The following is a 20,998-nucleotide window of genomic DNA, read 5'->3' on the forward strand; positions in this document are numbered from 1 at the left end:
AGTTTAGAGGTCTGGTGAAGTGAGGGGTGGAGGGTGGGGACATCATCATGGAGACAGGAGCATGGAGAGGAGGTATTGGATGTGGAACAGCCAGAGGGTGGACCAGGAGGGGAATAAAATCTGGTGTTATAAATAAATAAATAAATAAATAAATAAATAAATAAATAAATAAATAAATGATAAAAAACAAATCTCCAGCAAGATCTTAGCTGTATATTACTTTACCATACCTTTAAAAATTCCATAAAATAATACTTTAAAGGTATGTCTCTATAGAACAGAGTATGGACTGTTATTTATCATAAGACAAAGTAGTAAAATATGACCTAATATCTTGGTGCCATATCCAATAATTTCCCAATCAAGGTTGAAAATTCCAGCTTCCCCTGATCCTCTGTCTCTGCATGGACATTGGGATGGTAGAGTGGGAATCCCCATATGCCTTGCTGCTGCTCTGCTCAGTAGTTGTATCACAGTGAGGTTTGCACATTACTTTACCAATAGAAAAGTGCTTATTACCACCCCAAGAAACTCCCTCAGTAGATTTGTAAATTTCACACCCAGAAATGATAAACCATTCATAAAAATAGAAGATAAACTATTACAGAAACTTTTTGGAAAATCAATAAATGGAGGTTTGGACTTATTTGTAGTTTTGAGGAATATTTTTGCATATGTTAACAAGAGAAAAATCAGTCTTTCAAAAGAAAGACAGCTAAAGAAGTCACTGGCTTGAAGCTGGAAAGAACCCAGATGTCCCTAAACAGAGGATTGGATACAGAAAGTGTGGTACACTTACACAATGGAGTACTACTCAGCTATTAAAAACAATGAATTTATGTTATTCTTAGACAAATGGATGGATCTGGAGGATATCATCCTGAGTGATGTAACCCAATCACAAAAGAATACACATGATATGCACTCACTGATAAATGGATATTAGCTCAGAAGCTCAGAATACTTCTTAGAAGGGGGAACAAAATACCCACGGAAAGAGTTACAGAGACAAAGTTCAGAGCAGAGACTGAAGGAATGACCATCCAGAGACTGCCCCACTTGGGGATCCATCCCATAAACAACCACCAATCCCAGACACTAGGGCAGATGCCAACAAGAGCTTGTTGACAGGAGCCTGATATAACTGTCTCCTGAGAGGCTCTGCTAGTGCCTGGCAAATACAGAAGTGGATGCTCACAGTCATCCAATGGACAGAGCACAGTGTCCTCAATGAAGGAGCTAGAAAAAGTACCCAAGGAGCTGAAGAGGTTTGCAGCCCCATAGGAGGAACATCAATATGAACTAGTCAGTATCCCCAGAGCTCCCTGGGACTAAACCACCAATCAAAGAAAACATATGGTGGGATTTGTGGCTCCTGCTGTATATGTACCAGAGGATGGCCTAGTCGGTTATAAATGGGAGGAGAGGCCATAGGTCCTGTGCAGGTTCTATGCCCCAGTATAGGGGAATGCCAGGGCCAGGAATGGGAGTGGGTGGGTTGGGGAGTGGGGGTGGGGGAGGGAATAGGGGATTTTTGGAGGGGAAACTAGGAAAGGGGATAACATTTGAAATGTAAATAAAGAAAATATTTAATAAAAAATAAAAAATAATTGGCTTATACTAATATAATATTTAATCATTCTTTTAATACATATATGTTGACTTCACAAGATGTACTATACACTACACATGGTAATAGGATTTTTTGGACAAAGTCACAATCATGATAAGATATAAGAAAATGTATAATCCAAAAGACAAGACCTTGACAAGTAGAGGGAAACCAAATGAAACTGTAGAACAGTCAAGAGATAGAATAAAAAAGAGAATAGTATTATTGCATACCAGGAAGTCGTGGTACACCCCCCAACACACACAAGCATGCATACACAAAAGCATGCACACACACACACACTCACACAAATTCACACTGATAAAGGGAGAATAATATGAATAAAGGTTGGTAAATTATAGGAATGGCAAAAATCACTAAGAAGGAGTGAGAGAGACAGGGGTCAAACTATAGAGGGAGAAAGCTTAGGATATGATGGCATAAAGGAAGCAATACATAAAATTAACCGCCCATCTATAATCTCTGCTTCCTGTGGTGCTCATTCACATTTACAGTCCTCAGATAGTGAAAAGGGACACTTAAGACCCTTATTGTGTCTCCTTAGAATTCATGGTCTTCCTTTCTCTTAAGTGGCCTGTTAACCTGCAACATCCCCTGTGAGCTCAGATGCTGACACCAAGACACCTTCTAATCACTTTCTAAGTCGGCAATCATCTGGGGACCTTGCCTGGCTTTCTGCAGGGATAATAGATTTCAATACATACACATGTAGAAATCGTTAACAGTCTTGAGCCTCAATTCCTAAACTTCAATAAATCCCTTATCTTTATTCTCCCTTCTTACATAAGTCCCATACGTCTGAGAAAATATTATGGATCTTTGAATATGATAAAACTACTTCAAACTCAGAAATATTAAAGTTGAATACCTCAAGTTTTAAATATATTGTTTGAAAATTCTTGTGTATGCATAATGAATGTTGATCTTATCTGCCTCCCACAACCGTTATTCCACAATATCCCTAACACATCCTCTTCCCCACTCATGCCCCCCTACCTCCTCCATTATCCACTGAGTTCAGTGAGTGTTGACTATTCTCATGTGGGCTTAGGGTCATCCACTAAAGCACACGCAAACTATCACTAAGGAGAAGCGACTCTCTCTTTATATTCTCTTTTGTTCAACTACTAATATCTGCTTAGACCTGAGAAGCCCTGTGAATTGCATTCCCCTCCATGCTACAGAGGAATGTTGAGCCAATAACATGGCTACTCTGTCCGGAATATAGACATGCCCTTAGACATACCTTTTATCCCAAACAATGAGGTTTGGGGGACAAACTGATGAATCAGAGAAAGATTTGACAGAAAAGGATACACCAAACTATCACAAGAACAGCACAGGAAACAAAGGCTATTAAAGAAAGCTCAGAAAGCGGCAGTGAAATTGAGTTGAAATTTGGTTTAGCCAGTTCAGTTGAGTGGAGTTGGGAGGGGGTCAATTAGGTGTCAGTGCAGTGCAGTGGAGTTGAATCTGAGTTGGGATCTAATGCTGTGAGTGAGTGCAGTGGAGTTGAGTCTGAGTTGGGATCTAATGCTGTGAGTGAGTGCAGTGGAGTTGAGTTCATTCATGAGTCCAGGCAGTGCAGTGCAGGGCAGCAGAGGCAGTTGAAGCCAGAGAATAAGAAGGAGCAGGAGATTAGAACAAATTGCCAGAGTCAGTTTGAGACCGAGCAGAGCAATTCAGTAAGAAGCTGAGGCAGTACTTAGGTGGTATTTACCTTAGCTTGTGCTAAGGGTTTCTCCTCAGTGCTTTCAGAAATCCGGACGCTTCACTCATTGCACAGTTGGACAGGCTCATCCCCAATGTCATGCCTTAAGAGCAAAGGCTGGGAGTTTTTCTTAAGGCTTTTTCTAAAATTCCATTTCTCAATATTTTTCAAGTATTATTAAGTTCAATTTATTATACCCTCTCTCTTCTTTCTATTTCCATCTATCTTGATATATATTTTTTTCTTCATGCATTCTTCCCTCCAAACCAACCACTCAGATGCTCTTCAAAGTAGCTATATTTTAGGGAACAAACTTACCACACTCAGCTCTGATTGAAACATTTCTAAGTATATGTAGTACCTACAGTCATAACTCTAAGTTCATTACTAGAAATAAATAACATTCTAAATAATTGAGGAAGTATTGTCTCATATTCATTTTTGATAGGAGAATTTTATATTTTTCAACTATCACTGACCCCCTAGCTTACTATGACATAAATCTAATTAATTCATGTTCATTTTTAAAAGATAAACCATTGTTGTTGTCTTTTAAATGTGATCTTTACATAAACACCCACCACAATTTGCCAATCATCAATACCAGTAATTCCCTTGTGTATGAATGGCCATAAGAAAAAAGTAAATAAGGAGGGCAGTGGTGTTGCACGCCTTTAATACCAGCCCTTGGGAGGCAGAGGCAGGCAGATTTCTGAGTTTGAGGCCAGCCTGGTCTACAGAGTGAGTTCCAGGACAGCCTGGGCTACACAGAGAAACCCTGTCTTGAAAAAAACAAAAGAAAGAAAAAAGAATTAAAAAGTAAATATTAGGAAAACAAGTAGGATACAGAAGTATATTTTAAGAATATGAAGGGCATAATTTTCAAGTGAAGGTTATACTTTACCAATTATATTAATGAAGAGTAACACAATATCCATTCTAAACATTCTCAGTAAACGTTCACTAAGTTTTAAACTGCACAGAGTCAAGGGTAATTTTCTAACAGTCAGCATTACTTGACGAGAAGGTAAAGAAACATGACTGCAGTTAGTTATTAGTTCTGTCTCTCGAAGTATCACGTTTACCAAATATTACCTTCACCCCAAAGACACAAAACTCCTAACCTTTCCAGTAAAGTTTCTTAAGCAAAAGCCTTGAGTCCCTGGTGAAGCCCTCGGGGGGGGGGGGATCTGGGTACCACACTGAGATCATAATCTCCTTCCCTCCATTTCCTGCTTGTTTCCTGCTCTTCCTACCTTGTGGATAGTGCTATCTCCAAAACTAAGTTAAAGAATGGCTACTTAAAGATTAGAGCTTCTCTTCACATTTTTAAATATAGACATAATTTCTCCCCTTTTAAGAGATCAACTAAGCTGAAGAAAAGCTGTGTATTTTAGTTCAAAAGCCACTTATTGTGGAAGAGATGAAATGAATAACATTTGAACTTTGTTAAAATACTTAACAAAGGAAATATAAGGAAATATGGAAAGTTACAATATTCCTGAGAATTAATTCAACTTCCAGATAAGTAAGCAAAATAAGGTGAGACTAATAACACATTAAATCAGTCAGGTGAGCAGAGGTCTCTACTGAAATAAAAGAGCACATGAAATCAAACTTACTCCATAAAAGAATAAAAAAGAATCATGTACATCTTTACAATCTAGAAAGAAAGGAACATTTAAACTGAGATTACAAAGACAGAACAACTTCAGTGATAGCCTGCATGTGAGTCTGCATAGCATAACCTAAGGATGAAGCTCATTATATCTAGAATAGTTAAGAGAGTGACAGATAAACAAATATTTGGACAGTTGGTTGACATTATGCAGATTGGTAGCAGAAATTATAATATAGAGAAAGATGAAAGCCAGGTACAAAAATCACTAATGAAAAATGAAATATCAAAACTAAGAGGTCAAATTTAAGAGCCATATGCAAATTCTATGGGATGTCTGTGCTGTTTTGTCATATAAAACAATAAGATAATAAGCATAGCTTTTCTTCTAGCCTGCCTTCATTCCTTTGTGATACCCACTAATCCACAGAACCACTCTAGGAGGGAACCAAAGCCTCCACATTAGGCTGACACATAGACACACTCTCTGGAGTTACTCTTAGCTCTCAGCAGTTTGCAAACAAAAGACCTTCCTCACAGGCAATATTCATCCTCTAGGGACTTGACCTTATGCTATAAACCCAGGGTCCACCTAGTTCTTTCTTGATATCAATTTTACCCTTTCCTTCTAGTCGATCTCCATTCACTTCTGACTTCTGCTGACTCACAGAACCAGTGACTCTTTCCACCACAGTCCTCACAGCCACCACACTTTACCAAGCAGAGAAATGCTGGAGTTAATGAACCTTATTAGTCATAAGAAGGTATGTCACAGATATCTACGTAGCATTCCACCAAAACCCTAGAGGACTTACCTTTTTCTTAGTAACCCATGGAACTTTCCCCAAAACTGACCATATACTTGGACACTATGCAAGTTTAAACAGATACAAGAAAACTGAAACAACACTCTGTAAACTATATGACCATTATGGAGTAAAGCTGGATTTGACAACATAAAAAACAGCAGAATGTATATAATCTGATGGAAGCTCAACTACTTCTGAGTGAAAATTGGGAAAAAGTAAAAGAAGGAAAATAAAACCTTTTTAGAATTAAATGGAAATAAAAACACATACATAAGCCTATAGAAAACAATGAAGGAGTTGACACATTGATGTAGGTGCAAACATCAACAGACAGGAGAGGTCGCAAACTGATAGCATATTCAAAAGAAGAGGAGGAGGAAGAGGAGGAAAAGGAGAAAGAGGAGAAGGAGGAACAGGAGGAGGAAGATAAGGAGGAAGAGGAGGAGGAAGAGGAGGAAGAGGAGGAAGAGGAGGTGGAAGGGGAGAAGGAGGAGGAGGTGGAAGAGGAGAAGGAGGAGGAGGAGGAGGAGGAGGAGGAGGAGGAGGAGGAAAAGTAATGCCCCTGAAGAGTAGATGACTAGAAATAATAAAATGCAGGGTTGAAGATGTGCAGCATAGTCTCCATTTGAGTCCCCTAACAATTGGAGCAGAGGTTTACTCGGTTGCCATTCTTTGGAACCCTTTCCCCTAACTGGGCTGAATGCCTAGCCTCAGTGGGAGAGGATATGCCTCTTTCACCTGGGATTTGATGTGCCAGGGCCAGCTGGGACCCATGGTGGGGAGGGGCTTCCCTTCTCAGAGGAGAAGGGGAAGAGGGAATGGGGAAAGGGAGGATATAAGGATGGGTCTGGGAGGAGAGGAACGAGTGGAAATGTGAGCAGATGTAAAGTGAATAAAGAAAGGTTAAAAAAAATAAACAAAATGCACAGCTGAGACAATGATAAAGAAACAACAAATAATAATAGAATTAATAGAATAGAAGAAATGTAAAGCTTGGGAAGAATAAAAAAGATTCAAATTAGTAAATAAAATAAATAAAGGATGAAACAGACATTACAACAGATACCAAGGAAATGGAGAGAATCATGAGGACATGTTTAGAATCCTGTATTCACCTAAAGAATTGTTGTTTTTCATAGATATGACCTTCTAAAGCTAGATCAAGAGGAAGTAAACAAGTTAAACAGACTCATAACATCTACTAAAAGTAGTGATTTAGAATCTCCAATGAAAACTGTCCAGGGACAAATGATCCAACACAGAATTCTACCAGTCTTTCTAAGAACTAACATCCATTTTCGTCAAATTACTATGGAAAAAGAATTGAAGGGACATTGCCTAATTCCTTTTTTTTTTTTTTTTGTGGATATTTCTTTATTTACATTTCAAATATTATCCCCTTTCCCTGTTTACACTCCTCCCAGAAGCCCCCAGGAACCCCCTATCCCATCCCCTCTCCCTCTGCTTCTATGAGTGTATTCCTCCACCCACCCACCCACTTCCACCTCCCTGCCCGCAAATTCCCCTACACTGGAACATCTTTCAAGCCTTCATAGGACCAAGGACCATTGATGCCTGACATGATGTCGGCTACAAATGCAGCTGGAGCCATGTGTACTCCTTGGTTGGTGGCTTAGACCCTGGGAGCTCTGGAGGGGGGGTCTGGTTGGTTGATATTGTCGTTCTTCCTATGGGGTTGCAAACTTCTTCAGATCCTCAGTCCTTTCTCTAACTCCTCCACTGGGGATCCTGCACTCAGTTCAATGGTTGGCTGTGAGCATCCACCTCCGTATTTGTAAGGCTCTGGCAGGGCCTCTCAGGAGACAGCTATATCAGGCTCCTTTCAGAAAACATTTCTTGGCATCCACATTAGTGTCAGAATTTGGTGACTGTATATGGGATGAATCCCCAGATGGAACAATCTCTGGATGGCCTTTCCTTCAGTCTCTGCTCCATACTTTGTTTCCATATTTGCTCCCGTGAGTATTTTGTTCCCCTTTCTAAGAAGAACTGAAGCACCCACACTATGGTCTTCCTTCTTCTTGAGCTTCATGTGGTCTGTGAATTATATCTTGGGTATTCCAAGCTTTGGGGTTAATATCCACTTATCAGTGAATGTGTGTTCTTTTGTGATTAGGTTACCTCACTCAGGATGATATTTTCTAGTTCCATCCATTTGCCTAAAAATTTTATGAAGCCATTATTAACCTGATACAAAGCTACACAAAGATAACCAAAATGAAAATTATAGGCCAACATCCTTATGAACAAAGACGCAAAAATTGTCAATAAAATACTTGCAAACAAAATTCAACAACACATTAAAAAGATTTATCCACCATGATCAACATGGCTTCAACCCAAAATTAATAAATTTAGTCTACCATATAATCACAATATAAGACAGAAACCTACATAATCTCATCTCATCACATGCAGAAACAAAATCCAGTGTCCCTTCATAGTAAGTTTTGGAGAGATTAGGGCAGTGGTTCTAAACCTTACTTATGTTGAAAACCTTTAAGACAGTTCTTTATGTTGTGGTGACCCCTAACCATAAAATTATTCTCATTGCTACAACATAACTGTAATTTTGCTATGAATTGTAATGTTAAGTATTTGTATTTACTGATGGTTTTAGGCAACTCCTGGGAAAAAGTCATTTTACCTCCAAAGTGGTCCCAACCCACAGGTTGAGAAATCATGGAGACAGGGGCAAACCTCAACACAGTAAGTCGATTTATATCATGCTTATAAACAACACCATCCTAAACAAAGAGAAACTCAGTATTTCCATTAAAATGAAGAATACAAAGATGTGATTTTATGCCAAAAATATAAAATAAAATAAAATAAAATAAAATAAAATAAAATAAAATAAAGACCCTAAAAACTCTGTGAGGGCCAGGAATGGTGGCGCACGCCTTTAATCCCAGCACTTGGGAGGCAGAGGTAGGCAGATTTCTGAGTTCGAGGCCAGCCTGGTCTACAGAGTGAGTTCCAGGACAGCCAGGGGGTTACAGAGAAACCCTGTCTTGAAAAAAACCAAAAAACCAAACCAAACCAAAACAAAACAAAAAAACTCTGTGAGGAAAATTCTAGAGCTAATAATCACTTTCTGCAAAGCAGACACAAAATTAACATGTAAAAATCAGGAGCCTTCCTGATATACAAATGAAAAACAGAAAAAAATCAGAAGAAAACAACAATAACAAAAGTATCTTGGAATTATTGGAACCTAGCAGGTAAAAATTTCCCTAATAAGACTTCGTGACACTGATGACAGAAGCTGAAGATGCTCCTTGTAAATGGATCAGGATTAATATTCTAAAGATGGCCAACTGACAATAAGAATACTACAGATTCCATTGTGTAAATGTACCATAATTTCTGTATCCATTCCTCTGTTGAGGGACATCTGGGTTACAAACACAGGAGTGGATGTTCACAGTCAGCTATTGGATGTATCACAGGGCTCCCAATGGAGAAGCTAGAGAAAGTACCCAAGGAGCTAAAGGGATCTGCAACCCTATTGTTGGAACAACATGATGTACTAACCAGAACCCCGGAGCTCTTGTCTCTAGCTGCATATGTATCGAAAGATGGCCTAGTCAGCCATCAATGGAAAGAGAGGCCCATTGGACTCGCAAACTTTATATGCCCCAATATAGGGGAATGCCAGGGCCAAAAGAATGGGAATGGGTGGGTAGGGAAGTGGGGGGCGCTATGGGGGACTTTTGGGATAGCATTGGAAACGTAATTGAGGAAAATATGTAATAAAAATATTAAAAAAATAAAAATAAAAAAAAAATAAAAAAAAAAGAATACTACAGATTCAATGGAATCCCCACAAAATTCCCACATAAGTCTTCACAAAAATTAAAAACAAAATCTTCAAGTTCATAAGGAAACACAAAAAACAAGTGTAAGTAAAACAATTCTGAATAGTAAAGCATATTTGGAAGTAATGCATAGGAGATTTCACATTGTATTATATCTGTAGAAGTAAAAACATCATAGTATTGATATAAAAATAAACATGTTGGTCAAAGGAATTAAATTGAAAAATTAGACATAAGTCCACACATTTATAGACACATGACTTTTAACAAAGAAGCCAAAAATACATACAGGGGTGGGGGTAATGGGCATATTCACTAAATAGTGCTAGTCAAACTTGATAGCTGCATATAGAATGAAAATGGATCCATATTTATCACCCTGCACAAAACTCATCTTGAAATGGATCACAGACCCCAACTTAAGAGCTGGAACCCTGAATCTGACAGAACAGAAGGTAGAAAACAGTCTTGAGTTGATGACACAGGAAAGTACTTTCTGAAAACAAATTCCCAGAAGCACATGTGTAAAATCAAAAATTAGTGATTGGAACCTTATGAAGGTAAAAGGTACAGCAAAGGACAACCACTGGAGCAAAGGAACAAAGTGATAGCTTACAGGAAGGGGCAAAGTGTCTATGAGTAATACCTGTGAGAGAGGGTTATTATCTAGGATATTTTTTATTAGATATTTTCTCTCCTTACATTTCAAATACTATCCTCTTTTCTAGTGTCCTCTCCAAAAATCCCCTATCCCCTCCCCCTCCCCCTGCTCTACAACCCACCCACTCTGTCTAATGGATTGTGCTCTGTCCAATGGATGAGTGTGAGCATCCACTTCTGTATTTTCCTGGTCATGGCATTCTTCTATATTGGAGCACATAATATTCACAAGACCAAGGGCCTCTCCTCCCGTTGATGGTTGACTAGGCATATATATGCAGCTAGAGATAGGAGTCCCACCATGTGCTTTTCTTTTTGTTTCTTTGTTTTGTTGTTGGTTTTTTTTTTTTTTAATTTTTTATTTTTGTTTTTGTGAGACAGGTCTTCTCTGTGTAGCCCTGGCTGTCCTGGAACTGACTCTGTAGACCAGGCTGGCCTCAAACTCAGAATCCACCTGCCTTTGCCTCCCAAGTGCTGGGATCAAAGACGTGTGCCTCCACTGCCTGGCCCACCATTTTTCTTTGATTGGTGGTTTAGTCCCTGGGAGCTTTGGGGGTACTGGTTAGTTCATACTGATGTTCTTCCAAAAGGGTTGCAGACCCCTTAAGCTCCTTGGGTACTTTCTCAAGCTCCTTCATTGGGAACCCTGTGCTCTGTCCAATGGATGATTGTGAGCATCTAGTTCTGTATTTGCCAGGCACTGGCAGAGCCTCTCAGGAGACAGTTATATCAGGTTCCTGTCAGCAAAATCTTGTTGGCATCTGCAATAGTGTCTGGGTTTGGTGATTGTTTATAGGATGGATCCCTAGGTGGGGCAGTCTCTGGAAGGTCATTCCTTCAGTCTCTGCTCTGAACTTTGTCTCTGTAACTCCTTCCATGGGTATTTTGTTCCCCATTCTAAGAAGGATCAAAGTAGCCACACTTTGGTCTTCCTTCTTGAGTTTCATGTGTTTTGAGAATTGTATCTTGGGTATTCTGAGTTTCTGGGCTAATATCCACTTATCAGTGAGTACATATCATGTGTGTTCTTTTGTGATTGGGTTACCTCACTCAGGATGATATCCTTCAGATCCATCCATTTTTCTAGGAATTTCATAAATTCATTGTTTTTAATAGCTGTGTAGTACTCCATATTGTAAATGTACCACATTTTCTGTATCCATTCATCTGTTGAGGGACATCTGAGTTCTTTCCAGCTTCTGGCTATTATAAACAAGGCAGCTATGAACATAGTGGAACATGTGTCCTTATTTCAAGTCGGAGCATCTTCCGGATATATTCCCAGGAGAGGTATTGCTGGATCTTCCAGTAGAACTATGTCCAATTTTCTGAGGAATTGCCAAACTGATTTCCAGAGTGGTTGTCCCAGCTTACAATCCCACCAACAACGGAGGAGTGTTCCTCTTTCTCCACATCCTCGCCAACATCTGCTGTCACCTGATATTTGGTCTTAGCCATTCTGACTGGTGTGAGGTGGAATCTCAGGGTTGTTTGACTGTAGTCGTAGGTCAGTATATTATTCAACGCTCTTCAGAGAAGCTTCTTCTTCTAGTAGATGATAATTAAGTAACACAGAGACCAATATCTTGACAATGTGCACAGAGTAATTAACTTTGGAACACTAATCACTAAACAGTATGTCTTTATCAGTATACCTCTCCTCTCAAGACTTAGGGCTTTATATGGAAACGGGCATAAACACTGTAAAAGCCAGAGATGATGGATGATTCAAAGGAAACAGCATCTTTCAGACAACATATGAACTCACAGAGGAATGTAATAGAATTCACAAGATGTGCACAGGCTCAAAACAGAAAGTATTCTGACACTGAGAAGGGAAAGTAGATACAGAGTCCCAATCTTAACCAAGAAGCTGTTTGCAATCGATACCTTCTGGGAAAACTCGTTTCGCAGTATATAGATTGATATAGACTTCAGGGCAGGTCCCGTGCCAGAAGTAGGTACACAACAGAAATGGACTCAATGTTTCTTGTTGTTTGTTTGTATGTTTTTTTTTCTTTTGCTATTGTGTCTTACTGGGCTTTTGTTTTTTTGTTTTTTTGATTTTCTATTCTTTTCCTTTTTTTAGGTACTTATTTAGAGAGAGAAAACATGAATTGGATAGAAAAGAAGGTGGGAAGGTGGGAAAGATCTGGAAGGATTTAGGAAGTATATCATCAAAACATATTGAATGAAAAATAGTTAAAGAAAAAAACATTATAAATTTACATAAATAAATATAAGCCCCGCTCATGGTTATAGTACGCACATGTACACGTGCTCAAACACACACGCATGTGCACAAGCACACACCGCACGCACATTTATAAATGCAGGCACATCAGGAAGAAGACCTTAAAGTAGGAGGGCTTATTGGGAAGCAGTAGGACTTTGAAAGAGTAGGAGGGACATAACTAAGAGAGGATGGGGAAGCCATGCAATCAGAATTCATTATACATGAGTAAAATTGTGAAAAAAATAAATAACTATATTATTAATAACAACAACTAATGTAAGCAACAAATGGCCTTGAGAATGTAAGAGCATTAGAACCTTCTTTCTCTTCTCAGTAATATCCGTCCACCCTTTGCTGAACGCCAGGAAAGCAAGATCTCCCTCTAAAATAGGTGATTTTATTTATTTATTTGTTTATTTATTTATTTATTTATTTTTAGTATTAGACTTATTCTACCCATAATTCACTGGAACTTTCCTTCTTCAGAATAAGTTACATAAGATTGAGATGAAAGAGTGTTCCACAGATTGAACATTCTTACAGACAAGCTTATCTACTATGGAGGAGTAGACTGGTTATCTTTGAACAAGTCAGCACCAACAGAGCAGGTCAATGCACATCAGATTACTCTCATCTTGAGAAACATAAAAGTAGGAAGCAGGTTGTGAAGACATCTACAAATAAACCAGTGTTAATTATATATGGGAAGTTAGCAAAGGAATATGATGGCATCTGTAATAGCTCTCAGTTTTAGTAGTAAAGTTTACACAATTCCTAATGAAATAATTTTTGGGTAATAAAAAGATGATTCTAGTCCATCAAACAGAATCATTTATATGAATTACACTACTAGGATATATTTTCATAGTTTATTAATGATTCCACACGTATAGATAAAACAAAACTAAAAGGGAGTTATATCACATAGACAGGAGCATGCAACTCTACACACAGACTCGAGGTAAGAAAATTATACCTTCCATCCCTGTGGTGATGGTCAATGGTCTGACTGTGTCGGGAGCGAGGTAGAGTAAGAAAGTGACTGCAAGCATGGCAGAAACAAGAATAAAATGAGGCTCAGGAAAGAAGAGAAAAGTATAGCTTAGTTCTAAAAGTCAGAATCAAACAGATAATAAGATAGTAAGCAAAGCAAATGAAAACTGCTACTGGAAAAGCTTGGCCATCTTCTTGATGCCCACAGAAATATGCAGTAAAAATCAACCAAATAGTCTAAAATAAAGTGCAACAAAATATAACATTTAGATATTTTAGTTAAATGATAAAAGTAATTGGTTATTACTTTAATATATTGAGCACCATTTAGCAATTGTTATATTACAAAGATGTTTTCCTTCTGTTTAAGAATTATGATGAGAAGAAAAATAAAATAATAAAGTGACCAGCAAGCTTAAGGGCACAGAGGTAAGACCTAAGACCATAATGATTAGAGTATTTCATGAGGTTTTATTTTTCTTTTATTAATCCTAAAGATAAGAGGCTTTAAAGTTCAATTTAATAAAGAACAAATTTACAAGCTTATAATATTCATTAAGTATACTGAATACTATGAATTTTTACACTTATTATATATATACATAATACTATATATTTATTACATGCTATTAGCTGTTTCATTTCATGCTTCCTTACCACTGTAAAAAATCAAAGCAACAATGCCTAACTGTTGATGAAGCATCTGAAGTCAATTTTGTTTGTATGGCACTAACTTAAAATTTTCCTTCTTAAAATATTTATTTCCTAAACAATTATGGAAGGTGATCATTAACTTTCAGAGAACAATGCAAAGAAAACTAGAATTCTGTCAACATTCATAGTTCTACCCCTAAATCGAGAGTAACATGCATGCACACCCACATGCATGTACACACACATTTTATGACCTTGTAATCCTGCTGCAAACATGCCCTTGCTCCTTCGTAAGCCCACTTCCATTGCTCCTTCTCATATTTTTTAGTTTAGAGAGAAAGTACTGCTTGCTTTTAACTTTACCTTTCCTTAGAATTGCACCAAATCCTTTGCACTCTTGCTTAGGTTACCCAACCGTGTGTCATGTAGACATTCCAGGAAGGCTCATCTAATTACGAGGCACTCTGTCAGTTTCAACAGCTAGTGATGTACTGGTGGAATGGGGCAGGCAGTGGAACAGCATTCTAAAAGCAACTTCCTAATCTAAGTGTTGTTGTTACTACTAAAGAAAAACTTGTTTAAAACTGATATGGTAGAATCAATATATCAGAATAAACTAAAACCAGCATGGCTCTGGGTGGAGAGGCAGCAGGAAGCTGACCTCCTGCTCATTTGTCCTCACTGATCTCCCATGGCAGCCTCTCGGGCTCCTATGCCTTAGTTAGCTTTGGCTAATATAGGATTGTGGTAATGTTTTACTTTCAACTATTTACTTACATTTTTACATAATAAACCAAGTTTTAAGGCCTCAGAGTTCAATAATTTTATAACATTCAAATCTCTCCCTTCCATCGCTGACACAGCTTGTATCAGGTTTCTGCATCTACTGGAATAACTTTCCGACCTTCAAACTGGTTAATGACTCTATCAACTGGGAAGCAAGAATTCCAATACAATCACCATTTACTGTGAAGCGATGTTCTTTCCATGAATAGAGGTCTTCTGCTAACACAACCACCCATCCATAAGGCCTGAGCGTGCACGATCATCATCACAATCATCACGATCATGAGGATCATGTCCACACTCACTCTCTTCCCTGGACACTTGGAGATGCTCTAACAAAACTGTTACTTTTGTTTGCTGAGAAATTATACTAAGTTCTGAACTCCTGTGATCTCAGCAGGAATCCTTCTGGAAATAGCCTGAGATCTCAGAATATAGTAATTTCAAAAGTCACTAAAATGCCTATTATAAAAGCAATAAAATGTGATTCTCAGAGAAGCCCATACCCAGGTTCTAGAGGTTTTATTTCTGAATATCTATATTTTTAACTTTTGTACATAAATACTATATTAAAACACATTTATTTAACCCCAACTCAAATTAGTCCTTAAGTTCTTCAGTATTCTAAAACAATATGTCCTGGTTTGAGTTCGGCTGAGGTCCCTAAAAGGCTACAGGGAATCCTTATGTACTGGGGATGGTGGTGTGGAGCTGTAATTCCCCACATACCACCAGTGATGCTAATTTAAAATTGTATTTGTGATGCTAAAATCAAGCTTTCTGGAGTAAAAAATGATCAGTATAAAATGCATTGTATGTTTTTGAAGTGTTATATAATATTCTCGAAATTCTCAAATAGTAAATTAACTCCTACGACTAAAATCTTAACAAGAGTTCTAAAGCCATATATTCATGTCTTCTTGCAAATCATATTGCTAGCTGTAGTAGTCATCCAGGTTACTAAAGAAACAATAGTTCCGAGGTTTACTAAAGTAACATTGTGAGGCAGAGGTGCAAGGGGAGGCAGTAAAAAATAAAAGTAATCCATTTACTATGTATTATTTTACTTAATAATCTGTATGGAGCTGGGCGTGGTGGCGCACGCCTTTAATCCCAGCACTTGGGAGGCAGAGGCGGGCGGATTTCTGAGTTTGAGGCCAGCCTGGTCTACAGAGTGAGTTCCAGGACAGCCAGGGCTACACAGAGAAACCCTGTCTCGTAAAACCAATAATAATGATAATAATAATAATCATCATCTGTATGGAAGTGTTTGACATATGTGTAAAGACTTTCCTTTTAACAACAGAGTAAGATATTGACTAATGATAGAATAATGCAGATATAGAATCAAAGACCCAATAAAATATCGATACATAATTCTTACCCATTACCCATAAAAAGAATATGATGCTTCATACCATGCACCCACCACTGAAGCTTAGCAAAGAACTATAATTAATTTAAACAGCAACATATCACATGGAATATGGTTCAGTATAAAAGTCTGTCTTCACATACAATTTTCCGATATGCCAAAAATGCTGCTTTTCTCCATACTCCATGATGTGTGGATGTGCTCTGCCTCTGTAACTTTGTTCTTATTGCCTGAATAAACATTTCCATTTCTAAGTCAACTCAGGCCTTATCTTCTATATGTTTTCCACAATGCCTAAATTAATTAATTTCTCATTTTTTAAAATTTAGTTTGTTTCTTGTCCTTTTGATATTTCAAGTCAACTGCTAATCTATTAAATATAAAATATTTACAAGTCAATGTATTTTTAATGTAATGTATATATTAGTTTTTTTCATTATCTACAGTAAATTAGTCTTTTGTTTTTGAGGCTGTTATGTTGTTCAGTCTCCAGTGAACTAGCTATGTGGTCAAGGCTGGCTTTGAATGCCTGATCCTCCCTCCATCACCTGCTGAGTACTAGGATGATAATATGCACTGTCACATTCAACTAACAGTACAAACTTTTGATAAAATATGTCTATGTGCTATACAGATCTGGAAACTGGCTGCCTGACAAGAAATATAAAACTGTCATGGAAAGCACTGTATCAGTTAATTTGTATGATTATTCATAAGACATTTTATAGATACAGAAACAAAACATTTGACATCCCCCAAGAATACTTAAAGTCTGAAATACAAACTCAAGATCCTTGGGTTTCAAATCCTACAGAAAAGAATACATTCAATTAAATAAATTAATAATTCAATGCTAACAAGAATGATGTGTGCATCTTTTAAAATCCCTAAATTACACTACTTACTAACACTAGGAAAATTCTTTCTTCAGTTTGGAAGGAAGAGTTTATTTGGGCTGTGCTTTCAGAAGGAGAAAAGTTCCATCATGATGGGAAGACCTGGCAGTAAATAGAAGCCACGGGAGTCTGAAAGCTGAGTACTCCCATGGTTAACCACAGCATGAAAGAGTGAGAAGAACTGAAGCCTTTGAATTCCCAAGCCTGTGTCTAGTGAAATATTCCCTCGCAGGCCTCATCTCCTAAATCTCCCGAATAACCCCACCAGCCAGATAGAGTATACTTGAGAACCCAAGATGATGAGGGACTTTATTCATTCAAACTGGATCAAACGAAGATACAGAGAGATCTTTAAACTAACAATGAATGGTGGTTTGACTAAGAATGTCCACAACAGATTCACAAGTTTGAAGGCCTAGTCATCAGAGAATGGTTCTATTTGAGAGGGATTAGGAGGAGTGGTCTTGTTGGAGTAAGTGTGTCACTAGGGATAGGCTGTGTGAACTCATGTGTCTCTCTTCCTGATGTTCATGGCTCCAGATATAAAAATCTCAGCTACTTCTCTGGCACCATAGTGCCTGTACGTCACCATGTTCTCCAACATGAAAATGAACTGAATCTCTGTAAGCAAGCTCCAGTTAAATGCACTTTCCATAAGCGGTGCTGTATGCTTCTCTAGCTGGACCCACAGCCTACTGGGAAGCCAACTGGACTACATTCATGGCAGGGCTTCTAAGTTAATTCTTTCTACAAATTTCTCAGAAATACAAAAAAGTATACTTTATAAATCACCTAGACATATCTCAAACCCAATTAAATTGAGCATATTCACAACTCTATGAAATGATATTCATAAAAATAAAACAAGAGTACTTCAGTTCTTTCTCACTTTAAAAAGGACACTCTGGTGCATCTGATTACTGTTCAATACTTAAGACTTAGACTAGAATAGACATTAAGGGAAGATATTATATAATGAATTTTGTTTCCTGTATTAATGAATTGTACAGAAAAATCAAAATAGTTCTTGAAATGCATTCTATTGTTTGTTTTTGTTGAAATGAAATTGTACTTTACGTAATGTTTTAAAAAAGATTTAAGACTGATCCCAACAAAGATGTTTTGTAAGTCTATAACAGTAAGGTGAAATCATATGGATGTATTTTCTTCAAAACTTCCAGACACAAACATTTGAATAGTCTTGCTACTCTTTTTTTTTTTTGGTTTTTTTTTTTTTTTTGAGACAGCTACTCTTAATAATTCGTTAGATCATGAACAAGGAAAGCATAATAACATTTCAAGTGTAAATGTCTGTGATATGGGTTTTAAAAGAAAATATTAAAGGTGAGTGGTCAAGTGTTTGTGGTGATTAAACCTAATAATATGTGCCTTAAAATACTGACAAAATATTATGAATTTAATATAACAGTAAAGGGTTATTTTGTAATTTTATTCTATCACATTCTACAAGTATTAGGCTATTTTTGGACTTCATATTAGTCCACTTTTTTCATTAAGTGATCACTATATGAAAGCTTACAAAAACTTTAAAATCATTTAGACAATTTTATTCCCTCAATAAATAAATTTTCAAAGGCTAAGAAGCTTGTGACAGCTATATAATTTGAAAAGCAAAGTTCATTAACACTTCATTAGATACGCAAAATTCCTACTGATTGTTTTTAATACTTGTTCCACCTCTTCAGCCATGCCAACACGGTAATCTACGTTTACTACTATTGTACTTGATAAGCGGATCTTCCACTAGGCAGCACACTCACTGATCACAGAGAGTTTAGAACATTTAAAAAGCAAAAAAAGTATTAAGTAGTTTGTATTTGATACTAATAGAAATTAATATAATAACTCTATGTTTTCATTTTTTATCCTAGACACAAAAAGTAGTATTTGTCTGACACTATCCATGGAGAAGATACCTCCATTTTGTCTTTTGGAGACACAGTGAAATTATATGAATGGATTGAGTACTAATTGTGATTCAAACCAAATAATTTCTATTATATATCCTAAGAGTCAGCAGATTTTAAAGACAAAGGAATGCAAATATTTTTAAATATTATATTCAACTTTGTCCTCACTTGTAAATTTTTTAAAAATCCAATGGTTATATATATATATATATATATATATATATGTATATAGATATATATATATGTATATACATATATATCCAAAGATTGAATTACAACGTTAATTCATTTTCTTAAAATTAGTAAGAATTATTGTAAGCATTGTAATATTACTCCAAAGTTTGTCACTTTTAATGGGACAAGTCTGAGAACTCTTCCAAACACTGAAGTCAACAAGTATGATGTTTTTAGGTAGTTAAAGCTTCACTGCAGGCCATGGAAGAAAACCTCTTAGAGAATGATGATAAAAGATTTCCACAACAAACCAGACTCTGTCTCAGTGTTTCTGTGTGTGAAAGCCACACCACGTCTCTGCAATCTATTAAACACTTCAGTCTGTTTCAGCCTACAGATATATGTGTAGACACATGATCATTTGCTATGTGCAGGCAAAGTCACAAAACATCTTGTTTGTGTTCTGATTATCATCATAGTCTCTTGTGCAAATTTGCTAGCTCTTTCGAATTATGAAAGAGCAAAATCCTTCTTTCCTTTGAAGGGTCTAGTCCAACAGCCCTAGCTTCTCTCATCCTTGTAATTTTCCTGATCACCATCCAAAGTGCTGGAATTCTGTATCTTAGCCATGAACCTCTGGTGTTTGTTTTTCTTATCAAGAAAAAACTGTACATGTTTAACCTCTCCTTTTAAATAAAGGGTAATCTTAGAAAGAATGTGGGAACAGTAAAGAAAAAGCATGGTTTGGAAACTAAGGTAAAATACAGGACTAGAGTAAACACTTTATAAACCCCTTCCTGAGGCAATAGAAATTAGTAAGGCTTAATTGCGTTTACCTGTCTCTATCTGAAGAGTAGTGGTCATCCATGACACGGTGTCTGTCCATTCGGCTAATTGTGTTGTAATGGCCAGTAGCACGTGTCCCTCGGAGCCCCTGCTCCACATTCCTACTAAGACAACAAGATCGTTAAGTATCTTACTAATCTATAGCACAGTCTATATAAAAAAAAACATTTAGTTTTTATTTGTATAAATATTATACTATAGTATATACTATATACACAATATATATATATTGATGGTATACATTTCATTTGAAAATTAACAGCTGCGTGAGGGTCTGGCTTTTCTTACATCTAGAGAAGGGGTCAATTTAAGAGAATATTCTTAAGGATTAGATAAGCAATCCCATCCATCAGTTGGGCCACACCTAGGTCTGTATCACTGATAATCAGTGATATAAGGCATACTAGAGGAACAGATTGATAAGAAGATAGGTTCAATGATGCACACGCTCTTTCTTACAGCCACAGGGATGGTGGGAGTGATTACTTATTCAGGGTTGGACCTGAGTTTAACCCTCAGAAAACTACCTGTTGTCTAGGGTAACACTCCAGCCTGCTCTACCACCTTTATAATTTACTATGATTGTAGCTGTCTACTTAACAGAAAACTACCTGTTGTCTAGGGTAACACTCCAGCCTGCTCTACCACCTTTATAATTTACTATGATTGTAGCTGTCTACTTAACAGAAAACTACCTGTTGTCTAGGGTAACACTCTAGCCTGCTCTACCACCTTTATAATTTACTATGATTGTAGCTGTCTACTTAACAGAAAACTACCTGTTGTCTAGGGTAACACTCCAGTCTGCTCTACCACTTTTATAATTTACTATGA

The 20,998-nt window shown here is 37.2% G+C and overlaps 1 protein-coding gene across 49 annotated transcripts in view; it reads right to left on the reverse strand.

Moving 5' to 3' along the window:
• Positions 1-20,998, reverse strand: part of Rims2 (regulating synaptic membrane exocytosis 2) — a 522,550-nt gene that overhangs the window by 159,831 nt on the left and 341,721 nt on the right. For 24 of the 49 annotated variants that reach the window (XM_085831890.1, XM_085831889.1, XM_085831892.1 and 21 more), the window contains 2 exons: positions 20,155-20,268; positions 13,486-13,551 (listed from right to left, as the gene is read on the reverse strand). In XM_085831890.1, coding sequence (XP_085688016.1) covers positions 13,486-13,551; positions 20,155-20,268 — 180 coding nt within the window. The remainder of the gene's footprint in view (positions 1-13,485; positions 13,552-20,154; positions 20,269-20,998) is intronic. The other 25 variants (XM_085831897.1, XM_085831895.1, XM_085831893.1 and 22 more) reach the window with 3 other exon arrangements.

The sequence above is a fragment of the Mus caroli genome, unplaced genomic scaffold (assembly GCF_978045245.1).
Source record: "Mus caroli unplaced genomic scaffold, Mus_caroli_1 scaffold_16, whole genome shotgun sequence".
In the NCBI taxonomy this organism is placed as follows: Eukaryota; Metazoa; Chordata; class Mammalia; order Rodentia; family Muridae; genus Mus; species Mus caroli.